The sequence below is a fragment of the Rhincodon typus genome, chromosome 9, assembly GCF_021869965.1.
Source record: "Rhincodon typus isolate 14 chromosome 9, sRhiTyp1.1, whole genome shotgun sequence".
NCBI classification, from domain to species: domain Eukaryota; kingdom Metazoa; phylum Chordata; class Chondrichthyes; order Orectolobiformes; family Rhincodontidae; genus Rhincodon; species Rhincodon typus.
The window spans coordinates 73,772,415-73,793,899 of record NC_063340.1 but is presented as its reverse complement, the minus strand read 5'-3'; the positions used below and the strand labels follow the sequence as shown (position 1 = coordinate 73,793,899).

The 21,485-nt window shown below is 42.8% G+C and overlaps 1 protein-coding gene across 1 annotated transcript in view; it reads left to right on the top strand.

Annotated features, from left to right (window-relative positions):
• Positions 1–21,485, top strand: part of ryr2a (ryanodine receptor 2a (cardiac)) — a 450,194-nt gene that overhangs the window by 166,510 nt on the left and 262,199 nt on the right. Inside the window, exons 25-26 of the mRNA XM_048601350.1 lie at positions 8,131–8,339; positions 10,962–11,136. Coding sequence (XP_048457307.1) covers positions 8,131–8,339; positions 10,962–11,136 — 384 coding nt within the window. The remainder of the gene's footprint in view (positions 1–8,130; positions 8,340–10,961; positions 11,137–21,485) is intronic.

Below are 21,485 nucleotides of genomic sequence, written 5' to 3'. Positions count from 1 at the left end.
GTGGTCAGTGCATATGTTTTATTTTCTGGTGATGGTGTTTAAATATTCATAGAATCCTAACAGTGTGGAAGCAGGTCATTTGGCCCATCGAGTCCACACCGAGCCTCCGAAGGGCATCCCTCCCAGACCCACTCCCCTACCCTATCCCTGTGACCCTGCATTTCCCATATTTATGAATGAGAATAATTAGTTATAATCTTACAGAAAGGAATATGAGAATAGACCTAGATCTTTCATTCACAACCATAAGAATTAGGAGCAGGATTAGGCTAATCAGCCCTTTGAGCCTTCTCTGCCATTTAATAAGATCATGGCTGATCTGATTGTAGCCTTAACTCCATTTTCCTGTCTGCCACCCATAACCCTTGAGTCCTTTGCAGATCAAAAATTTGTCTACCTCAAGCCTTGAATATATTTAATGATTCAGCCTGCACAGGTGAATGGGGAAGAGAATTGCAAAAAGATTCATGTCATGAAATTCCTCCTCTGCTGCATCATAGATGAGATATCCTTTATTTTGAAACTGCCCTGTTAGTAGATTCTCAAGGAGGGGCAACATCCTTTCAAAATCAACTGTAACGTCCCCTCAGGATTTTATATGTTGGATCATGATCAGTTTAATTCTTCTAAACACTAAAGATTACAAATGCAACTCACTCCTTTTATCCAAAGCCTGTTCCACCATTCAGTTTGATTTTGGCTGATCTCTGCTTTGAACTCAATTTACTCTCTTTTATTTCATACCACTTGATGACAAAAAGCAACAAAAATTGCAAACAACTTTTGCCATGAATATTTCACTGAACCAACACCCAAGTCTTTGCAGGGAATTAATTCCAAGGAATTTATTCCATATTTCCACTGTCCTTCGAGTGAATAAATGCTTTGTGATTTCATTGTGTTCGCGTGTTTCAAATTCTCCCAACAGAGGAAATAAAATCTGCCCAACTGAATCAGTTTATCATTTTAAACATCTGACTCGATCACCCTGCACCCTTCGATATTCAAGGAAGCAAAAACTAAGTTTATGCAACTCCTCCTAATCATTGAACCTGTTAAATCTGATTTCATTCCAGTGAATTGGGCTGTACCCATTGCAAGGTCAGCACATCCTTCCTGAGTCCCTGTGCCCAGAACAATACTCCAGCATACTCCAGATTAGACCAAGGCCATTTGTAACTGAATCTTAACTTCTACCCTTTTATAATCCACTCCATTTTGAACTAAAGGTATACACTGTGATCTCCATTATATTTGTGTACTAGGTATTAGTGACACATGCATGCAATAAGATTGAAATGAGAGAAAACAGCTAAAAAAGTGTCATTTTTTTCACAGTAAGGAGAGATGTATTAATCAAAAATTGCAGAAATGCTGACTTATGTAGATTTAGTTTCTCCTATGCCATTTATGGGTCTGGAGAAAGAAAAAAATAAATGATTAAAATTGTTGTTAAGTAGGGACTATTACATCATAGCATAGAAAAGTTCAAAAGTAAGCTTTGATAGAAAAGAATATCTTTCAGGTCGGAACTGCAATATATATAGTCCCCGAAAAGCACATTGCCATTGAAAAACAGCAGGGAATAAGGTGTTTAAAAATACGCATTAGCTGTTATGGACAGTAGAAGCATGCACCGTTTCTATAGCAACTAGTTCCTCCGTTGTTAACTTAACATGTTATTGTGCACAAAACAGAAGAATGTCTGTAATTGGAACTGCTGTGCTGATCTATTTGCAGAGTGGAACCCGCTGTAACACAATAATTACACAATTTGTCAAATTTGATTCCAGCATATTAGAACAGAGAATACTGGAAATACACAGCAGGTCTGTGGAGAGAGAGAAAAGCAGAGTTAACAGGCAAGGTTTTAACTCATTCAAAACCCTTAGAGTTAAAAGTCAAGCTTGACGTCGCAGGTCGATGACCTTTGTGTTCGCATTTGGATCCCGGCAGAGGGTGAGAACAAGATGGAAAGGGCGTGCCCAATTGCAGAATAAGGGTGACCAAAGATCATATTAAGAAATAGTTAATGGGGAAAGTGGGGGAGTGTTGCACATTTCAAGGGAGGAAATGGGCTACACACGTAGGGTGGAATTGAAGGCCCTCACCTTGATTGATTGGATGGGAAGGTGTGCGACAGGAAGGATCATGAACAGTAATTAATGCCCATTATGGGCTTATCCCATTGTTCATTGAGCATCTGAGGGGGACTAATAAGCAAATCCTAATGGAAGGGGGAGTTCTACTCAGAGCCAACTCCCTTCCTTTAATTGGAGTCCCCTGCCCTCCCACCAGCTGGTCACGCCCCTCTAGCCTAGGCTCTTCAATGATGGTTGGCCTCTCCCTGTTGCATTCCTGGCAGCATCTACGTCTCTCAGTTAGTGGCACTGCTGGCAATGGAGAGCTGTTGACAATGAAGAGCTGCCAACTCCTAATTAGTTGACAGTCCTCATTTTGCAGAATTCTCCTCCTTCGGGTCCTTGATCACAGGAAAGACCAAATGCTGGCCAGTTCAATGTGTGAAGGGCACTTAATTCTGTTAGCTCTTCCCTAAAAGAGGATGTAGGACTCCTAGGAATTCTGCAGCTGTCTGGGAAGGCTCTGAACATGAATATTAAATTTTGCCCATTGCCTGAGCTTGAAGGGAAGCAGGTACATAATGGGGAATCAGTCATGGGCATCCTAGGACATTACCTTGGACCCATAAAGGAGTGAACTGTTTTACGTCTTAGATTGCTTTTCTCAAATTACTTTCCTAAATGAAAGTGTCATTTTAATTCATGTCATTGGAAATTAGGACAGAGAGCAAGGGACTTAGTTTAGCTCTGCTTAGTGATGTATTATAGTTTTAGCCTTAGGCATCAGGAGTTTACTCGATTGCCTTCGGAATCAAGGAAGAATTTCCTACAGTTTATTTTCCTGAAATTCAATGGACCTTTTTCTGTCTTGCTGGGAGAAAATGGTGCCCAACATTAAACTGTCTAATGCATAGGGTGAACCTTGCTGTGGCTGATGGCTTTTTCTCATCTAACCTTACACATGTTAACCAATAACATACAGAAAGATCTGAAACTCCACAGGAATTCACAACACAGGTCGTCAACCTTTAGAATCAGCCTACATTTGAAACATATAAAATTGTGACTATTTGCAATTCTTCTATTTCAGTCTTTCAAAATTTATTCTTACTGGGCTAGGAATGCAGCCCACATAATTATTAACATGTAGCGAATTCAGAGTTTAGTTGGTTGTGAGGTCTGAATAAATTGAAGATAAGCTATTTATTCCACAAGATCACTTTCTCCAGTTTCTTACAGCAGAATAAATTTCCAAGCTGCTGATAACAGGAAAGAAGTACGCTGTTTGCATGGCAACAAAACTTACCCACACTCCATTTCATCGAAAGAAGTGACATGATAGTCAATGTGGCATATCATCTGCCAAAGTATTTAATTGGAGACTTGCTTTGGTTTAGCTTATATTGGAAAAATTTCCTCAGTGTGCTTTATTGAAGTACTGATAAACTTATGCATCCTGTCAGGGAATTTGTGTAGAACCAGCAAGCCTATGATTCAACAAAAACAAGCTGATTGAAGATTCAGTCAAATATTGTGATTTAGCAAATATCTCTATGGATAATTCCTTGAAGTAGAACAATTAGAAGGACTTTGGAGGAAAGAGGAACCTAAGACCAACTGAAAGATACTTGCAGAGAACCAGCAAGGACACCACAGAATGATTGCCCTCCTTTGGTTCTGTGCCATTCCATGATTCTGTGACTTTCAATCTTCTGGAGACATGAGACCCCTCAGAGCTGACCAGTTGGATTTAGTTCTGTAGTTTGTCAGAGCCATACCTCAAGTGTAGCCCTCTTGCCTCTGGTTGAGAGGGTTGTGCATCCACATTTCAGTCCAGAACTGCAGCACTAAAATCAAGGCTGCCACTCCGTTGCAGGACTTAAAGGGTCTTGCGGTGTCGAATGCAATTTTTTAGACTCTTTGCTTCACCGAGGGTTCTTCTACCTTTTGGTTAAATTTAAAAGATTTCTTGGTGCTATTTTCAAGAAGAGCTGAGGAGTTACCCCTGATGTCTTGGTCAGTATTTACTACAAGACCATAAGAAGTAGACCATTTAGACAAATGATTCTGCTGTACCATTCTATGAGATCATGGCAGATCTGATAATCCTCAACTCCACTCTCCTGCCTTTTCCTGATAACCCTTGGCTCCCTTACTGACTAAAAGTCTGTCATTCTCAGCCTTGAATATTCTTAATAACCCCAGCCTTGACAGCCCTCCATGCTAAACAGTTCCACAGATTCATGGCACTCTGAGAGAAGAAATTAAACCCAATCTCTGATTTAAATAGGTGAACCCTTCCTCTGAGATTATGCCCTTTAGTCATAAACCATCCTATAAGGGGAAACAATCTCTCTGCGCCTACCCTGTCAAGCCCCCTAATGATCTTATATGTTCCAGAAGATCACCTCTCACTCTTCTAAACTTCAATGAATACAAGCCCAACGTACTTAATCTCTTCTCGTAAGAAAATCTCTCCATACCTGGATCAACCCTAGTGAACCTTTTCTGGACTGCCTGCAATGCCAATATATGTTTTCTTAGATAAGTTGACCAAAACTGTTTATATATTCCAGATGTAGTCTAACTAGTGTCATGTTTCGTTTTAGTATAGCTTCACTATTTTTGTATTCCCCTCTCTTTGAACTAAAGGCCAATATTTCATTTGCCTTCCCAACTAACTGCTGATCTTGAACGCTAGCTTTTTGTGGTTTATGCACAAGGACTTCGCAAATCTCTACAGTCTTTTTCCATTTAAATAATATTCAACTCCTTTATTCTTCCTGCCAAAGTGCATAACCTTACATTTCCCCACATTATATTCCATCTGGGAAGTTTTTAACCCATCTATATCCTTCTGTAGACGCTTTATGTCATCCTCACTACTTGCCTTCCCACCTACTTTTGTCATTTGCAAACTTGTCTATAGCACATTCACTTTCCTCATCCAAGTAATTAATATATATTGTAAACAAGTATTGCCGCAGCACTGATCCCTTGTCCCTTGTCTGTCTACAATTAGTTAGCCAATCCTCTGACCATGCTAATATTCTACCCCTAATACCATGGGCTCTTATTAAGGTTTCCTATTTGTGGCACCTTATCAGCCACCTTTTTGAAATCCAAATATATATTTATTAGTTCCCCTTTATTCAGCCTGTTTATTACTTTGTCAAAGAATTCTAATGAATTCTGCCACTCCAATGCAGGACGAAAGGGTCTTGCGGTGTCAGGGTGTGATTTTTTAGACACTTTGCTTAATCGAGGGGTTATGGTCACTGTTCCCTTTACTCTGAAATCATTTATTAAACATGCCTTATTACACATTACCACCTCCAAAAAGCTTGACCCCGAGTTGGATCCACCACAAATTGTTCTCGGAAATAAGTCCTGAATACGCTCTTAATCCTTCCTTGTGGTCACCTCTGCCAATTTGTTTTTCCCAATCTACATGAAGCTTAAAATTACCCATGATGAATGTTTTGCTTTTTTACATGCCATCATTACCTCTTGGAAGTTTTCTTATCCCTACGGTACAACTACTGTTAGGGAGCATACAGAGTACTCCAACCAGTGTCTTTTTCGACCTTGTTATTTCTTATCTCCGTTATATCGGTTCTGCATTTTCCAATGCAAGATCATTTTCTTCCTATTGTATTTATTCCATATCATAGTAACAAAGCTACCCCACTACCCTTTCTTTCCTGTGAATCCTTTCAAAAAGTCACACAGTCCTGAATATTAATTCCTAACTTTGATCTCCCTTATAACTATGTTTCCATTAAGGCTCTATGAATACACTGTTTCATCCCACATAATCCACACGTATGCTCCTAACAGTATGTGTACTGTAGGGATGAGAATACATCGGGAGGTAATGAGGACATGTAAAAAAGGCAACACGTTCATCATTAATGACTTTAATCTGCATGTAGATTGGGAAAATCAAACTGGCAGAGGTGACCACAAGGAAGAATTCAGAATGTATCCAGGACTTATTTCCTAGAACAATTTATAGTGGATCCAATCAGGGGTCAAACTATTTGGATGTGGTAATGTATAAAATTCCATTTTCTGATGAGAAGTGGATGAAGGGCTATGGGGAACATGCAGGAAAGTGGATTTGAGAACAGGATAAGATCAGCCTTGATCAAGTTAAATGGTGGAGCAGGTTTGAAGAGCTGAATTGCCTACTCCCACTCCTAATTCCTATGTTCCAATTATTTGTGGCTTTTTACCACTGGTTCCTCATTTGACTCGATTTTCTGCTTTTTAAAATGTTTTTGCAATCCATTTCTTCCTGTCACCCTCTAAATATCCTGGCCTGCAAGGTCACCGTGTTCTTTTGCTCTATAAGCCTTTGCACTGCCTCTCCAGAACCTTTCCCACCTCTATTTATTTTAAAGCCCTCTTTCCAATCCTAGTTACTTGATTCACCAGGGAATTGGTCCCAGCAGGATCCAAGTGAAGCCCATCCCCCGAAATGGCTCACTTCTCCTCGAGAAGTATCACTGGAGCCCCATGGACTGAAACCCATTCCTCCCACACAAATCTTTCAGCCAAACATTTAACTGTTTGATTTTATTTACCCTATGTCAGTTTTCCCATAGCTCAGGCACTAATCCCAGGATTAATACCTCAGAGGTACTGGTTTTAAATTTAATTTCCAACTGTTAAAATGCTTTCAGCAGAACCTCCTTTCTAGTCCGATCAATTCGTTTGTACCAATGTGAATGATGATAATTAGATCCTTCACCTCTTGATCCAAGTTTCTTTCTAGCCATGAAGAGCTCTCCTTAAATACAACAAAGATTGCAGATGCTGGAGATCTGAGACAAGCAGAAACAGAAATTTCTGTACAAATGCAACAGGTCCAGCGGCATCTGTAGGGAGAGAAATGGAATTGGTGTTTTGGGTTCAATAATTCTTCTTCAACTCTGAAACAGGCTCAAAAAGTTAACTGTTTCTCCCTCCGCAGATGCTGCTAAACCTGCTGAGTTTCTCCAGCAATTTCTGTTTTTGTTTGAGATCTTCTAATGCCAGCATTGGGAAGACAGCACATCCTTCGGGACTCATCACTCCAGGGAGTAGTAACTATATTCTTGACTATACGTTCCCCTACCACCACCACATTTGTATTGCCTTCCACGATTTGAATGACTCCTGATACCATGGTACCATCCTGACTACAGTTCCTGCAATTATTTACACAGTTTTCAAGAACTTGTAAGTTATTTGCTTTTAAGTATGCACGGTGCGTTCAAAACTGCCTGTTATGAGTTGTGCCATTTAGCATTGTCCAATCTCTTTATAAGATACACAAAACCAGAAATTGCTGGAAAACCTCACCAGGTCTTGCAGCATCTGTGGAGAGAAGGCAGAGTTAACAGTTCGGGTGAGTCCTGTGTCACCTGTTTTGGGAAAGGCCTGCTGTACTAAATGCCAGTCACATTCTCAAATGGGTTGTGCTAGACTTCTGTGGGATCAAAAACCCCAGGGGTGAAAGTTGTGGCTGCCAATCAGTGTCAGCAGAGGGGGCAGTGGCTCTGCTAGCAGTGCACTCACCAGAGGCCCAGCCTCAATGAGGGACCCAGGCCAGGATGATGCTTGTGAGAAGGAGGTTGCAAACTAGTGGGGACTGGAGTTTGAAGAGCGTCAGAAGAAAATGCACCCTCCTTTCCTGATACCTGGTCCCTCAGCAGTGAGATCCTAAAATGGGCATTCATTTGCCACTTATATGCCGCATTTATTATTAGGGTGGAAAGGCCTCCAACCTGCAGACGGTTTTTCCAGACTGCATGGATTGTGAATAGATTGGTCCAGGAAGTGACCATCTGATCAAATGTCATGTGATCAAATACCCACATCTCCAGGAATATCCTAATCAGTGTTGGCAACCATGACGTTGGGTTCTGAGGTTGACATTTCACAAATGGGCAGGGGAAAGATTCACCTTTCACTTCGTCTGAGATCGTTTTCAGTATCGAACTCGTACATCTGTTAGTGGTACAAGAAATGATTTGTTGTCTTGCGTGTGCTTGTATTCTAGCTGCAAGATCTGATCTGCTGAGCAGCGTGGCTGAGAGGTTCCGCATTTTCCGAGCTGAGAAAACCTATGCAGTGAAAAGTGGGAAGTGGTACTTTGAATTTGAAGCAGTTACTGCTGAAGATATGCGCGTTGGCTGGACCAGACCAGGCTGTCGCCCAGATCAGGAGCTGGGGACAGATGACCAGTCCTTCGTTTTTGATGGTTTCAAGGTTTGTATGTTGAGAAACAAAAAATAGTGTGCCCTTGAGTCGATATCAACAAAGGAAGTAGAAATAGTCAGATCAAAGAGTCCTCTACGTTTGGCTTGTCTTTTCCTGCAGAAATAGGGACATAGATAAGGTGAACAGCCAATGTCTTTTCCTTAGGGTGGGGGAGTTTAAAACCAGAGGGCATAAAAACTAGAGGGGAAAGATTTAAAAGAGACCTGAGGAACAACTTTTTCGTGCAGTGGGTGGTGCATATACGGAATGAATTGCCAGAGGAAGTGGTAGATGCAGGTACAGTTACAACATATAGTCATAGAGTCATGCAGCAGGGAAACAGGCCCCTTGGTCCAACTCATCCCACATCAACCAAACATCCCAATCCAACCTAGTCCCATTTGTCAGCATTTTGCCTATATCCCTCTAAACCCTTCCTATTCATATTCCCATCCAGATGCCTTACAAATGTTGTAATTGAACCTGCCTCCACCACTTCCTTCTTGCATACACACACCACCCTCTGCATGAAAAAGGTACCTCTCAGATCCTTTTTAAAATTTTCCCCTCTCACCTTAAACCTACTCCCTTCAGTTTTGGACTCCCCCACCCTCAGTAAAAGGCCTTGGCTATCCACCCTATACACGCCCTTCATGATTTTATAAACCTCTGAGGTAGACATGCTGGATGTCGCCGGATCCACACCTTTGCCGCTTGAAGAAGAGAATGAATTTTTTTCTGAGACACTCAGGGCACAAGAGACAAGGTACTGTGTGTTACACGCCACCCATACTGAATTCTGAGACAGAATTGGAGGAACCTGGCCCAATGGTAAAACTGCCCAGGAGGAGATACAAGTAAAAAAGTGGGCCTATGTCTTTGGTTTCAGAGGGGGTGTGATACAGTGATTGTAAAAAGGTCAGGCAGGTGGACCACATAGAATATGAGTTCTCTGATTGGGGCTGTTAAGCTGGTCTCATCAGCGAGCCTGGATAAAAACAGGAGTGTAAGACATTCTGACTCCTGGGGAGTTGATTCTGACGAGGCTGTACCAGAGTCAAGGACTTTCCACATAAAGGGTGACTTGGTGATGGGATACCAGCCTCTGTGGAGTTATTTCACTGTCTACACTTCAAAACTTGGTCTGCAGCAGTAATGATCTCATACCTTCAAACTCAGTGACAAATTATATTTAAAAGTGGCAACATGCTGCGCAGAACACCATCGTGTGCCCATGCCAGCATTTCTGTTGAGTTCTGATGATGAATTCCTGAACTCTGCTTTCTCCCCACAGATGCTGTCGAACCTGTTGAGTTTCTCTGGCAATTTCAGTTTCTGTTTCAGACCTTCAGTGTCTGCAGTTCTTTGTTTTATTGTGTTGCCATGCAGATTCATGAGTCCAGACCTTGAGCCCAAAATCTAGGTGATATGCCAGTTCATATGATCATAGAGTCATAGACTAATGCAACATGGAAACAAGGCCTTTGGCTCAACTTGTCCATGCCAACCAGGTTTCCTAAACTGAACTAGTCCCATTTGTCTGCATTAGACCCATTTCCTTCTAAACCTTTCCTATCCATGTTCCTGTTCAAATGTCTTTTATATGTTGTATTTATACCTGCCTCTACCCATGCCCTGGCAGCTCATTCCATAAATGCACCATCTTCTGTGTGACAAAGTTGCCCCTCAGGTCCCTTTTAAATCTTTCACCTCTTAGCCTTAAACCAATGCCCTTGAGTTCCCTGGCCTCATTCCACCTCTGGTCCATTTCCGTAGGGGTGGCAGGGCTAACTGCTCACTATAGCAGGTAACCAGCATAGCTCATTATGGGCACAAGGCCATTGAAGGAGGTGGGCTGGAATTTTCCATTCAGCCTACAGTTTCCCACAGGTGGCAGAAGCCAGGCTGGAGGTGGCATCCTGGCAGCAGACCTTGGGACTCCTGACCAATCTAAAGCCATTCCCGGGTAGAGCGGTTCCTCCTTCAAAGTGATTTTCCGGATGAAAAGGCCAGTTTAAATTCAGATTGATTTAAAAGACAAGGGAGACAACACCTCCATCCTGAAGTGCCCTCTCTCTCTCTCTCCCCCTTTCTTACCTTGCTTCGTGGTCTGCTGCTTCCTTCAAAGAGGGCTTCTGAAATGTGCTCTCTAACTTTGAGACCCTGGCCATCATCCTTAATTGGAAGGCCAGCCCTTCTCCAGCCCAGATAATTTCGCTGCTGTGAGAGTCGAGGCTGTTGACTGCTCCCTCTCAAGGGGCACTTTGAGGAAACATAAACCATCCCGACCACTGTCTCCCACTGCTGGAAGGTCAATCCTAACCCGCTGTGGCATCATTGCCAGGTACGATGTCTTTTATGGAGAGATGAATGTATGCACCAAAAAACAGACTTCACCTTTTTTTTCAATCAATGAGAAAAGCATGCCGATTATCCCATCCTTAACAAAAGCTGAACATTTGCTGGAAATGATGGAATTTAATATGAAAGGAAAACCCTCCATGTCTTGTCTCGAGTTTTTCCAAAGTATTGCCACCATATTTACCCACTATATGACTGGGCAATGACAGGATGTGCTAAGATATTACTCTGTTCTGCTTAACATTCAACATGAGGCAATTTTTCCCGAAGGCACAACGGTGGCACCAGGGCAACGAGCACTTTGGCCGTTCATGGCAGGCCGGGGATGTTGTAGGCTGCCTGGTCGATATGAACGAGTACACCATGACATTCACTCTGAACGGGGAGGTTCTGCTGGATGACTCGGGATCTGAACTCGCGTTCAAGGACTTTGAAGTTGCAGATGGTAAGCATGGACTAATGTGCTATCTGGAAAAAAAGTTTTACAACTGGTACATGCTCCTTTTAAAAAAAACACAAAGGTTAATCACCTGCCTCATTCAGCTGCACATCTTTGAGAACTTTAGCCTTATATCAATACTGGATCAAATAATGGAATTAATTACTATGATCAGGTATGTTCTTGGTATAGCATAATCCAGGAGTATTCAATATGAGTTCAGGAGAAGGTTTTATCCAACCAATTTATTTGATTTCTTTGAATGATTTACATTTTAACTGAAGGCCTTACAAGAGGATGTACCTAAACTCTATGACTGATATTTACTCAGCTGCCTCAATGGGAAACACAGTTTCCCTGCATTCGGATTCCATTATAATCTTGCAGACCTTTTCTCCAGATGTCCTGCCCAACAACCAGCCTAATTGAAAGATTAGCAGTCCGGTGGGAAAACCAACAGCACAAGGACATGGCAGAGGAGCGGGAGAGGAGTGAGGGAGAGATTGCAGTTAGGGTGGTTAAGAATGTGATATGGTGATTGGGGTTGGTGGAAGGGAATGCATGCATGAGAGGCGAATGTAAGATCGAAGAGCGAGCAGACAAACAATGGGGAAGCTCACAAGCTTACTTTTGTTTTGCCTATTTATGGGATGTGGACATTGATGGTTGGGCCAGCATTTATTGCTCTTCCCTAGCTACCCTTGTGAAGGTGGTGGTGAGCTGCTTTGTTGAACTGCTGGAGTCTATTTGGTGTATGTCCCCCAACAACGCTGTTTGGGAGGGAGTTCCAGGATTTTAGCCTTGCAACACTGAACGAGTGACAATATCTTTCTATGTGAGGTTAATCAATGGCTTGCAGAGAAACTTGCAAGTGATGGTGTTCACACCTGCTGCCCATGTTTTTCTCGGCGGCAATGGTCTTGGGTTTGGAAGGTGCTGTCTCGGGATTCTTGGTGAATTTCTGCTGGCATCTTGTAGATGGTACTCACAGTGTCAGTGGTGCAAGGAGTGAATGTTTGTGGATGTGGTGCCTATCAAGCAGACTGCTTTTGTGGATGGTTTCAAGCTTCTTGAACATTGAAGCTGTAACATTGTATCCTGCACTCTGTTCTGTTAACCTGATGCACTTGTATAGTAGGATCTGCCTGTAAAGCATGTAAGACAACATTTTTCACTGCACCTTGGTACACGTAACAAATCATTGGGCTTGAGGAAACATTCCTGCTTATGCTGACCCCCAATAAGTGCTGTTAAAGGCATAAATCTTATGGATTGAGCACTCCTCATCTCCTGGGACCTGCTGATTTTCCCTGAGGCCCAAAAATAGATTAGTAAAGGAACCAAAGCAGCTATAGTTTGTTTAGATTTTTGAGATGCATTTGTTAGATCTCTAGCAGTGATAAATGGTTTTTGAACTTGAAAGAAAGGGGTCATCTGGCTAGAGTAGTGGTTGTTGGACAGAACACAAGTGTAAGGATAAAGGCAAATTTTTTAGATTAGTGATACGTTTGAAATTTACTGATATGCCTTTTAAAACTTGGCTACAAGGCATGTACATTTCAGGCCCATCTAGCTCACTTTAACATTGACAGCTTGTATCAATGAGTTAGCAAACTATCTATTGACTGCTAAATATTATTTGCAACTCGGCATGGTTGAAGATATTTTAATATTAGTACATTGATGTCTGGCAGAGCCATGCAAATCCTTGATTGATTGATGCTTTACCAGCCTTTATCTGTAACTAGAAAACATGCTGAAACTAAAGCCCAGGTATTAATTCAGAGCAGGAGTCATGAGAACTTTCAGAAAGTTTTTTTCAAAAGTCCCGTATTCCAATTTAAGTTTCCTATTACTGACTGCTTCTTGAGCTCAATGTGGAAGGGGTTGGAGGTTGGCTGTGGAACCATCCCTCTCTGGGAAAGGCAAATCGAGGTAACCCTGTACTCTGTGGGGACCACCAGAGCCTGGAACCAGAGGCATGAATAATCTGGGGGTAGCGGGCTGGTGGAATTCGTCCTGGAAAAGTTCCTGACGGGGAGCGGCAAATTGTGGAAAACTCACCCCAAGTGAACAGAAGTGTCAGAATCTGAGGGGGGCTGTTTACCCAATCAGAGGCTGCTTCTCGTGGAGCCAGACATAGAGTACAAGTGAAAAGGGGAGTGACAGCCATGGCCTAGTCTGCCAGGGACTGGAGCCAGAGGTGGAAAGGCTGAAACCAGGTTGAGGAAGGGGAGGGTCTGAGCCAGGAAGTGCAATGTGATTTAAAAACGTAGAAATACGAGCAGGAATAGGCCATCCAGCCCCTCAAACTTGCTGTGCCATTCAGCGTGATCAATGCTGATCATGCAACTTGGTACCCTGTTCCCAATTTCTCTCCATATTCTGTGATCCCTTTTAGCTGTAAGAACCATATCCATCACTCCAAAATACTTAATGATCTGGCTTCAACTGCTGTGGCAAAGAATTCCACAACCCCTCTCCGGGTCCGGGGCATTTGGGGGCCCTGTGTGCTTGTTCTCTGGCCTCACATCCCTGTTGGGTGGGAGTGAGAAATTGTGTGGCTGCAACTTGTCATTGGAGACAAAGAATGACTAACAGTGAGGACCCAGAGACATCACTGGATGCAGGCATTTCATCATTGTTGATGCCTCATGCATGCTTTCAAAAGCCAGGCTGACCCAATGGCAGTGAGGGACGTGATGCCGGGGATAGGCCACACAGATATGGGTCTTCCAGTTGCCTCCAATTTGGCACTCGGCCTGCTTCTGCTGTTCCTCCTGTACCGGCAGATTTAAAATCAACTGTTGTATTACTCAGCGAGATCTCAATGGACAGTCTTTCTAAAGCATAATTATTTCTTCATCAGTCGTAAAATGTATCCAGTGAAAAATAATTGAGTTTGAGAACATTTTGTGGTGTGCGTGCAGTGTTGAGAGTGCCACTCGTAGCATCTGATGTTTTACATTCACAACGTGTCCTTCATTTGCTAACACAGCGATGGCTTGAAAGGGATGAGAGACAGTGTAGGCGCAGAACCTGCTGCGTCCGACAAAATGAGATATAATAACAGATTCCCAGAAATTAACTTGTGTGAGCTTTGATTTTTAAATGCAACCGATAGTTCTCAAAGTCTAACAAGATTAATAATGCATTAGCCAATGTTGTAGTCACACAGTGTGGAAAGAATTCACACGTTGCATCACATTCAGTTCAGATGCAGATTGCTGAACATTTTGATGGATGAATTTTCTTTTTCGGCCAAGCACCAAGCTGCTGTTTTCAAAAGAAACTTCCTAATGAATGTCACTTTTCTCATAGATTCAACAGGAGGAATTCAATCCTATTTAAATCCAGTTAGGGTTTTAACACCTATGCAGTCACTCTCTGCTCCGATGATGCTGCTTGGCCTGCTGTGTTCATCCAGCCCTGCACCTTGATGTCTCCTTAATTATTCTGTTTGCCTGACTATGAATGACAATGTTTATATTTATTCCAAGTTCTGTCTTCTCAGCTATCAATGCTATTCTCTGGCATAATGGGTGGAATTGGCCTTTTCAAAAATAAATGTGTGAAGAACAGTATTTTGGCTGTCACAGTTCTCCAGTCCAAAGATTTGAGACCTTAACTTGACATCATAAAAGGGATTGAGAAAAAAAAATCAGTACCACTCGTCAGTGTCATTTCAAATCTCGTCTGTTTATTTAGAAGGAAATAAAATGCAGGTGCTATCGTTAAAGAAAGGCTACTCAGTCAGTTTTTCACAGCCTACCTCTTTCCAGTCTGGATAAAGCAGTTAGGATTTCATGCGGCAGCAGTGCAGTTGTTCAGAAAGTCAGGGTCAGCTCTGCCTTGACCTGTCCCCACCTCGTTATGACGTTTCTCAGAAGATTAGCTGCCTATAATCGGGTTTTCCACTCCTTTAAGAGATGAGATACTGTCACAAGAGTTGTCTGCCCATTAGAAGGCTGGCAGGTCTTCACCCTCAACAGTGCTTTCTGGAGCAGTGGCCATTGTTGGGACTGCAGTAGGCCAGGATCAACTATGAAGCTGGAGGCCTAGTATTAAGGTAATTCAAGTTGGGCTTACCAGCATCAGTAAGGCAGGCCTTGACAGAGGGACATGTGCATCGATCAGTTGTGCGTGCATCGGAGCAATCCTTTCATGGCCCATGGCTCTTCATTAACTTTTTATTAATTCACTTGTGGATCATGGGTGTCGCTGGCTTGGCCAAGAGATCCCACCTCCTGACAGTGAATTTGCCAGGATATAACTGGTGGGTCACGCCATGTGGCAAAGTGTTGAATGTCCACTGGTTAAAAATAGTTGACCTAAGGGTAGGAGGGCCATCAGCCACCTTCCCTATTGCTGGTGAAATGCATTATCCCACCTGATTTTATATCCTCCCCACTCCTAGCACATTCCCTAAAATCCCATAAACTCCCAACCAGTGAATTGTTTTCTAAAATTCTTACAATTGTGTTTCACCACTTATGGCTCAGTTGAACAACTTGTTACCCTAGCATGGAACCAAACCACAAAGCATTGTAAGAATCTTGGTTTATGTAGAGTTAGTGATTGTGGCTATTTTACTTATTTACTTCCCATTTCGTTCATGTCATTTTAATTTGTGTATTTTTCCCATGACTTTTGTTTCCTTTTTTTAATTAACTTGTGGGACAGGGGCATCGCTGGCTGGCCAGCATTTATTGTCCTAAGTTCCCCTGAGAAGGTGGTGGTGAGCTGCCTTCTTGAATCATTGCAGTCCACATGCTGAAGATCGGCCTACAATGCTGTTACACAGGGAATTCCAGGATTTTGACCCAGTGACAGTGAAGGAATGGCAATATATTACCAAGTCAGGATGGTGACTGGCTTGGAGAGAAATTTGCAGGTAGTGGTGGTGTTCCCATATACCTGCATCCCTTGTCCTTCTGGATGGAAGTGGTCATGGGTTTGGAAGGTGCTATTTAAGGATTTTAGGTAAATTTCAGCACTGTATCTTGTAGTTAGTACGCATTGCTGATACTGAGCACCAGTGATAAAGGGAGTGGATGCTTATGGGTATGGTGCTAATCAAGCGGGCTGCTTTGACCTGGATGGTGTCAAGCTTCTTGAGTGTTGTTGGAGCTGCACCCATCCAGTCAAGCAGGAAGTATTCCATCACATTCATGACGACTGCCTTGTAGATGATGTTGTGAGTCAGGAGGTGAGTTATTCAACACAGTATTTCTAGCATCTGACCTGCTGTTGTCACTGTGTTTCTTTGGCGAGTCCAGTTGAGTTTCTTGTCAATGATAACCCACATGATATTGATAGTGGGGGAGTTTAGTGATGGTAACATCATTGAATGTCAAGGGTTGGTGGTTAGATTGTCTCTTATTGGAAATGGTCATTGGTTAGCATTTGTGTGGCATTAGTTTTACTTGCCATTTGTCAGCCTAAGCCTAGATATTGTCCAGATCTTGTTGCATTTGAACATGGGCTCCTTCAGTATCAGGAATTGTGAATGGTGCTGAACATTGTGTAGTCATCTGCAAACGTCTCCACTTCTGACCTTATGATGGAGGAAAGGCCATTGATGAATCAGCTGAAGATTGTTGAGCCTTGGACGTTATCCTGAGAAACTCCTGCAGAGATGTTCTAGAGCCTTTAAAATCTTTTAATATTTACTCACGATCTAATTGAGCCGACTCATACATGAGCTTAAATATTATGTAATTTATACGGATTATACAGATTTTCACCTCCTGTCTTTTTATTAAGGGTATTGGTGGACTCTTGATGTCATTCAACTTTGTGACGAAATAATTATCCCTAAATGTTCCAGTATCTGGTTCCAGTGTCGGAAATGTTAAACTATTTCTTCCCTACTTTTTGGTGCTGATTGACCTACTCTGTGTTTCCAACAGGATCTGTTTTATATTTTCAGCATTTTACATGTGAACAGAATTGCAGTGATGGCAGGAGTGTTCTCAAAATGCACATAAGGATGTGTGCTCGAGTATGTGTGTGTGTAGGAGGAGTGGTGAGGGGCTGGAATGATTTGTGGGGGAAAGGTGGTGGATGAGAAATGAGAATGTTGGATGGCGGTGCCTTTCCTAAATACTATGCAAAAACTCTTATTTCACCAGCAATGACTATCAGGATCTTCCACAATATAGCTGATGCACATTTGTGTCTTATTGTCCAATCAGTGCCATTAAAAAACAGAAAGAAAAATACTTTGTTGTGAATCATAGCTGATTACATTGGAGCACTATAACTGAAGGCTGGTTCATCATGAAATGGCACATTAATAATTTACCTCCTCCTGAGCAATTCTGTATAAATAAATGTACTGAACAATAGGGTGAGTGATAAATTGCAACAATAGATCATTCCGAATGTTTGGAAAGCTGATGCGATTATATTTGCAGCACCAAAGCAAATTTTGTCTCCTCTTGGTGTATTTTCTAATATCACAAACTCTTTGTTGTGTATTTTTGGTGTCGAATTCCTGCCAAACCAGCAGAGTTCCCACAATGGCACTGTTGTAGAAACAAGGTTTGTCCAAATTCTGAATTCTGTTGTAGTTTGTGATCTAGTTTTGTGTGAGCTTCTAGACTTTGCTGAGCTGATGTTTTGGTGATAATTAAATTGTTAGGATACTGCCTTGGATTTGTTGTGCCTGTTGACCACATCAGGACCATAATTTATATCATCGCTGTTGCTTTTGTTTGTCTACTTAATTTTACTTAATAAGTTAGTGCCTTTTCTTGAAGTCGAATTCTTTTCTTCTCCTTTTAAATTGTTTAAATATCACTTCTGTCATTCATGAAAACTACTTGCGTAAAGACGTGGAAACCATGTTGTGTCAGTTAATCCCTAAGTTGATATTGGTTCTTGGGCCTCATTCACATCAGGTTGTGTACACCAGCTCTGCATCACCAGGGGGTGAGCTCAAGAGACTGAAGAAGATTTGGATTTTGCTCTGCTGTCTCATCAGCAATGGGTAAAAGGCAACTGTTGCCATAACAGGTAACTATAGGCCAGTTAGCCTAACGTCTGTCATTGGGAAGAAGGTAGGGTCTCTCATAAAGGATACAATTGCAGATCCTTCAGAAATACATAATATCATCAAGCAGAGTCAGCGTGGCTCCATGAAGGGGAAATCATACCTGAGAGCCTCATTAGAATATTCAAGAGTTATGCAGAGAGGTGGGCGATGGGAACAGTTTGAATTGCTGTATGTCTGTGTGGAGAGAGCTGGGTATTGGGGTTAGTTTGAGGATCTCTCATGAAGCTCTCTTTCTACAGCCCTGTATTAACGCCAACCAATTCCTTAAACCATTAAATATTTAATTCATCTTCTGGATACTTTACCATTGATGATTAAAGAGCCACTGCTTCACAAATACCTTTTTAACATGGGACGTCAGTATTGCTGGCTGGTCCAGCATTTATTGTCTGTCTCTAGTTGCCCTTGAGAAGGTGGTGACGAGCTGCCTTTTTGAACTACTTCACCTTCTCTCACAAAGTTTGAGACTCAACCACTTATAAGACATCTTATTGTCCGTGATTCACCTTGCACTTCGCTCCATTTGGACTTTGCTCCCCAGTTTGCAAGCGTTTTATGAATCTATCTGATGACTTACTCCCTGGTCACCCAATACCTCCTGGTTTCTTTGCTTTACACTGTTTTCAGGTAATTCTTTATTTTAACCACTAAATCGCATCTCGCCCATGTCCATATGTTCAATGGAATTGTCTTGGCCCAGCAATGCTCCCTGCCTACACCCTTCCACTGGTGCTTTCTGATCCTTGATCCCCTTTTCCTTCCTGCCCCTTCTGTGTACTCTACTCATTCCTTTATTTCTCCATCTACCTGGCCATCTTTTCTGCTTTTGCCCCTTCTGATTCATATCCTGGTTCATATTGTTCCCTATTTCCCCCCAGCCTGTGTTTCTGTTCACTGCCTCTTTTGAGGACAAAGATTGAAATTCCAGCCTCTCAGTGATTTCAGCATAAATAGCTGCTTATCTCGATTTTGCAGCAATTGTCAGTGGGAGACGACAGCAATAAAAGATTAGACTAGAATCCCTACAGTGTGGAAACAGGCCATTTGGCCCAACAAGTCCACACTAGCTCTCCGAAGAATATCCTACCCATACTCAACCCCAACCCCCACCCTCTGTCTGTAACCCTGTACTTCCCATGGCTAATCAATCTAACCACATATCCCTGAACACTATGGGCAATTTAGCATGGCAATTGCACCTAACCTGCACATATTTGTACTGTGGGAGGAAACTGGAGCACCTGGAGGAAACATATGCAGACACGGGGAGAATGTGCAAACTCCACAGAGTCGCCCGAGGGTGGAATTGTACCCGGGCCGCTGGCGCTATGAGGCAGCAGTGCTAACCACTGAGTGGCCACTTCTCAGACTATCCAGTTTCCTTCTGATCTCATCATTTGTCACCAACCGCTTTTTGCTCCCTGTCCATAAGGCACATTCGAAAATAATTTACCTAATCAAACTTGAATGTTGCTAAAGAGAGGGACATATCACGAAACACTTCCACCTGAAACTCATCAGGAGAAATGCAAGAATGTCAAATTTCAAATAATGTAATGGAATTTGGAATTCTCGTGTTTGTCTTGGAGAGTGGAAAACAAAACATTTTGGCAATGTCGCTCTTTTTTCAGCAATATCCAGTTCTGTGTTATCAAGCATTAGTTCATATGATCCAAATTAATATCATTTTAAAAATATGTTTAAGCTTTTAACCTTGCAGAATTAATTATGCCTTGTGCAAATGTGATTTTCCAGTGCCTTTTTATTGCAGCAGCTTGGCTTTATCCAGTTTTTGTAATACAGCGACTGTAAGTCATAACACATATCCGTTATGTTTTTTTGCTCATATTAGCCAGTGCTGCAGCAAGCCATGCCAGGAGGGAATCCTTCCTCAAGGCTGCTAGAATTCTCATTGTGCAGATTACATGCGGAAATTCAAGTTATCAGTGCTGAGTGCTGAGGGAAAGAAATAAATATTTTTCGTGTGTGAGCAAAATCAGAGGAGATCAGTTCATGTTGATGAATGTATTGCAGGCTGTCACCAACAGTGTATTGTGTGTGATAACAAGGTGTAGAGCTGGATGAACACAGCAGGCCAAGCAGCATCAGAGGAGCAGGAAAGCTGACGTTTCGGGTCTGGACCCTTCTTCAGAAATGGGGGAGGGGAAGGGGATTCTGAAATAAATAGGGAGAGAGGGGAAGGCGGATAGAAGATGGATAAAGGAGAAGATAGGTGGAGAGGAGACAGACAGGTCAAAGAGGTGGGGATGGAGCCAGTAAAGGTGAATGTAGGTGGGGAGTTAGGGAGGAGATAGGTCAGTCCAGGGAGGACGGACAGGTCAAGGAGGCAGGATGAGGCTAGTAGGTAGGAGATGGGGCTGGGGCTTGAGGTGGGAGGAGTGGATAGGTGGGAGGAAAGACAGGTTAGGGAGGTGGGGATAAGCTGGGCTGGTTTTGGGATGCGGTCGGTGGAGGGGAGATTTTGAAGCTTGTGAAGTCCACATTGATACCATTGGGCTGCAGGGTTCCCAAGCAAAATATGAGGTGCTGTTCCTACAACCTTTGGGTGACATCGTTGTGGCACTGCAGGAGGCCCAGGATGGACATGTCGTCCAAGGAGTGGGAGGGGGAGTTGAAATGGTTCGCGACTGGGAGGTGCAGTCGTTTGTCGCGAACCGAGCGTAGGTGTTCCACAAAGCGGTCCCCAAGCCTCCGCTTGGTTTCCCCGATGTAGAGGAGGCCACATCGGGAACAGCGGATACAGTATACCACATTAGCAAAGTTGCTGGAAAAGCTCAGCAGGTCTGGCAGCATCTGTGGAGGAGAAAACAGAGTTAACTTTTCGGGTCTGGTGACCCTTCCTCAGAACTGATGGTGGCTGGGAAAACGCAAGTTTATATGTGGAAAAAAAGGGAGGTGGGTGGGGTGGGGAGTAAACGATAGGATAGAGCCCAAAGAGAGAGAAAGACAGTTGGACAGACAAAGGAGTTGCAAACGATCAGGCTGGGAGGGTGAATAGTTGTTAATGGGGACTGTTAGTGACTAGCAACAGGGGGTGTGTAGTGGCAGGCTATGTGGTAACAAGGCCTGGCGTGTGGAGTGGGGAGCTGGGACATGGAAGAGTTTAGGCCCTGAAATTATTGAACTCAATATTGAGTCCGGAGGGCTGTAGGGTCCCCAAGTGGAAAATGAGGTGTTGTTCCTGCAGCTTGCGCTGGGCTTCACTGGAACACTGTAGCAAGCCGGAGACAGAATAACAAGGTGTAGAGCTGGATGAACACAGCAGGCCAAGCAG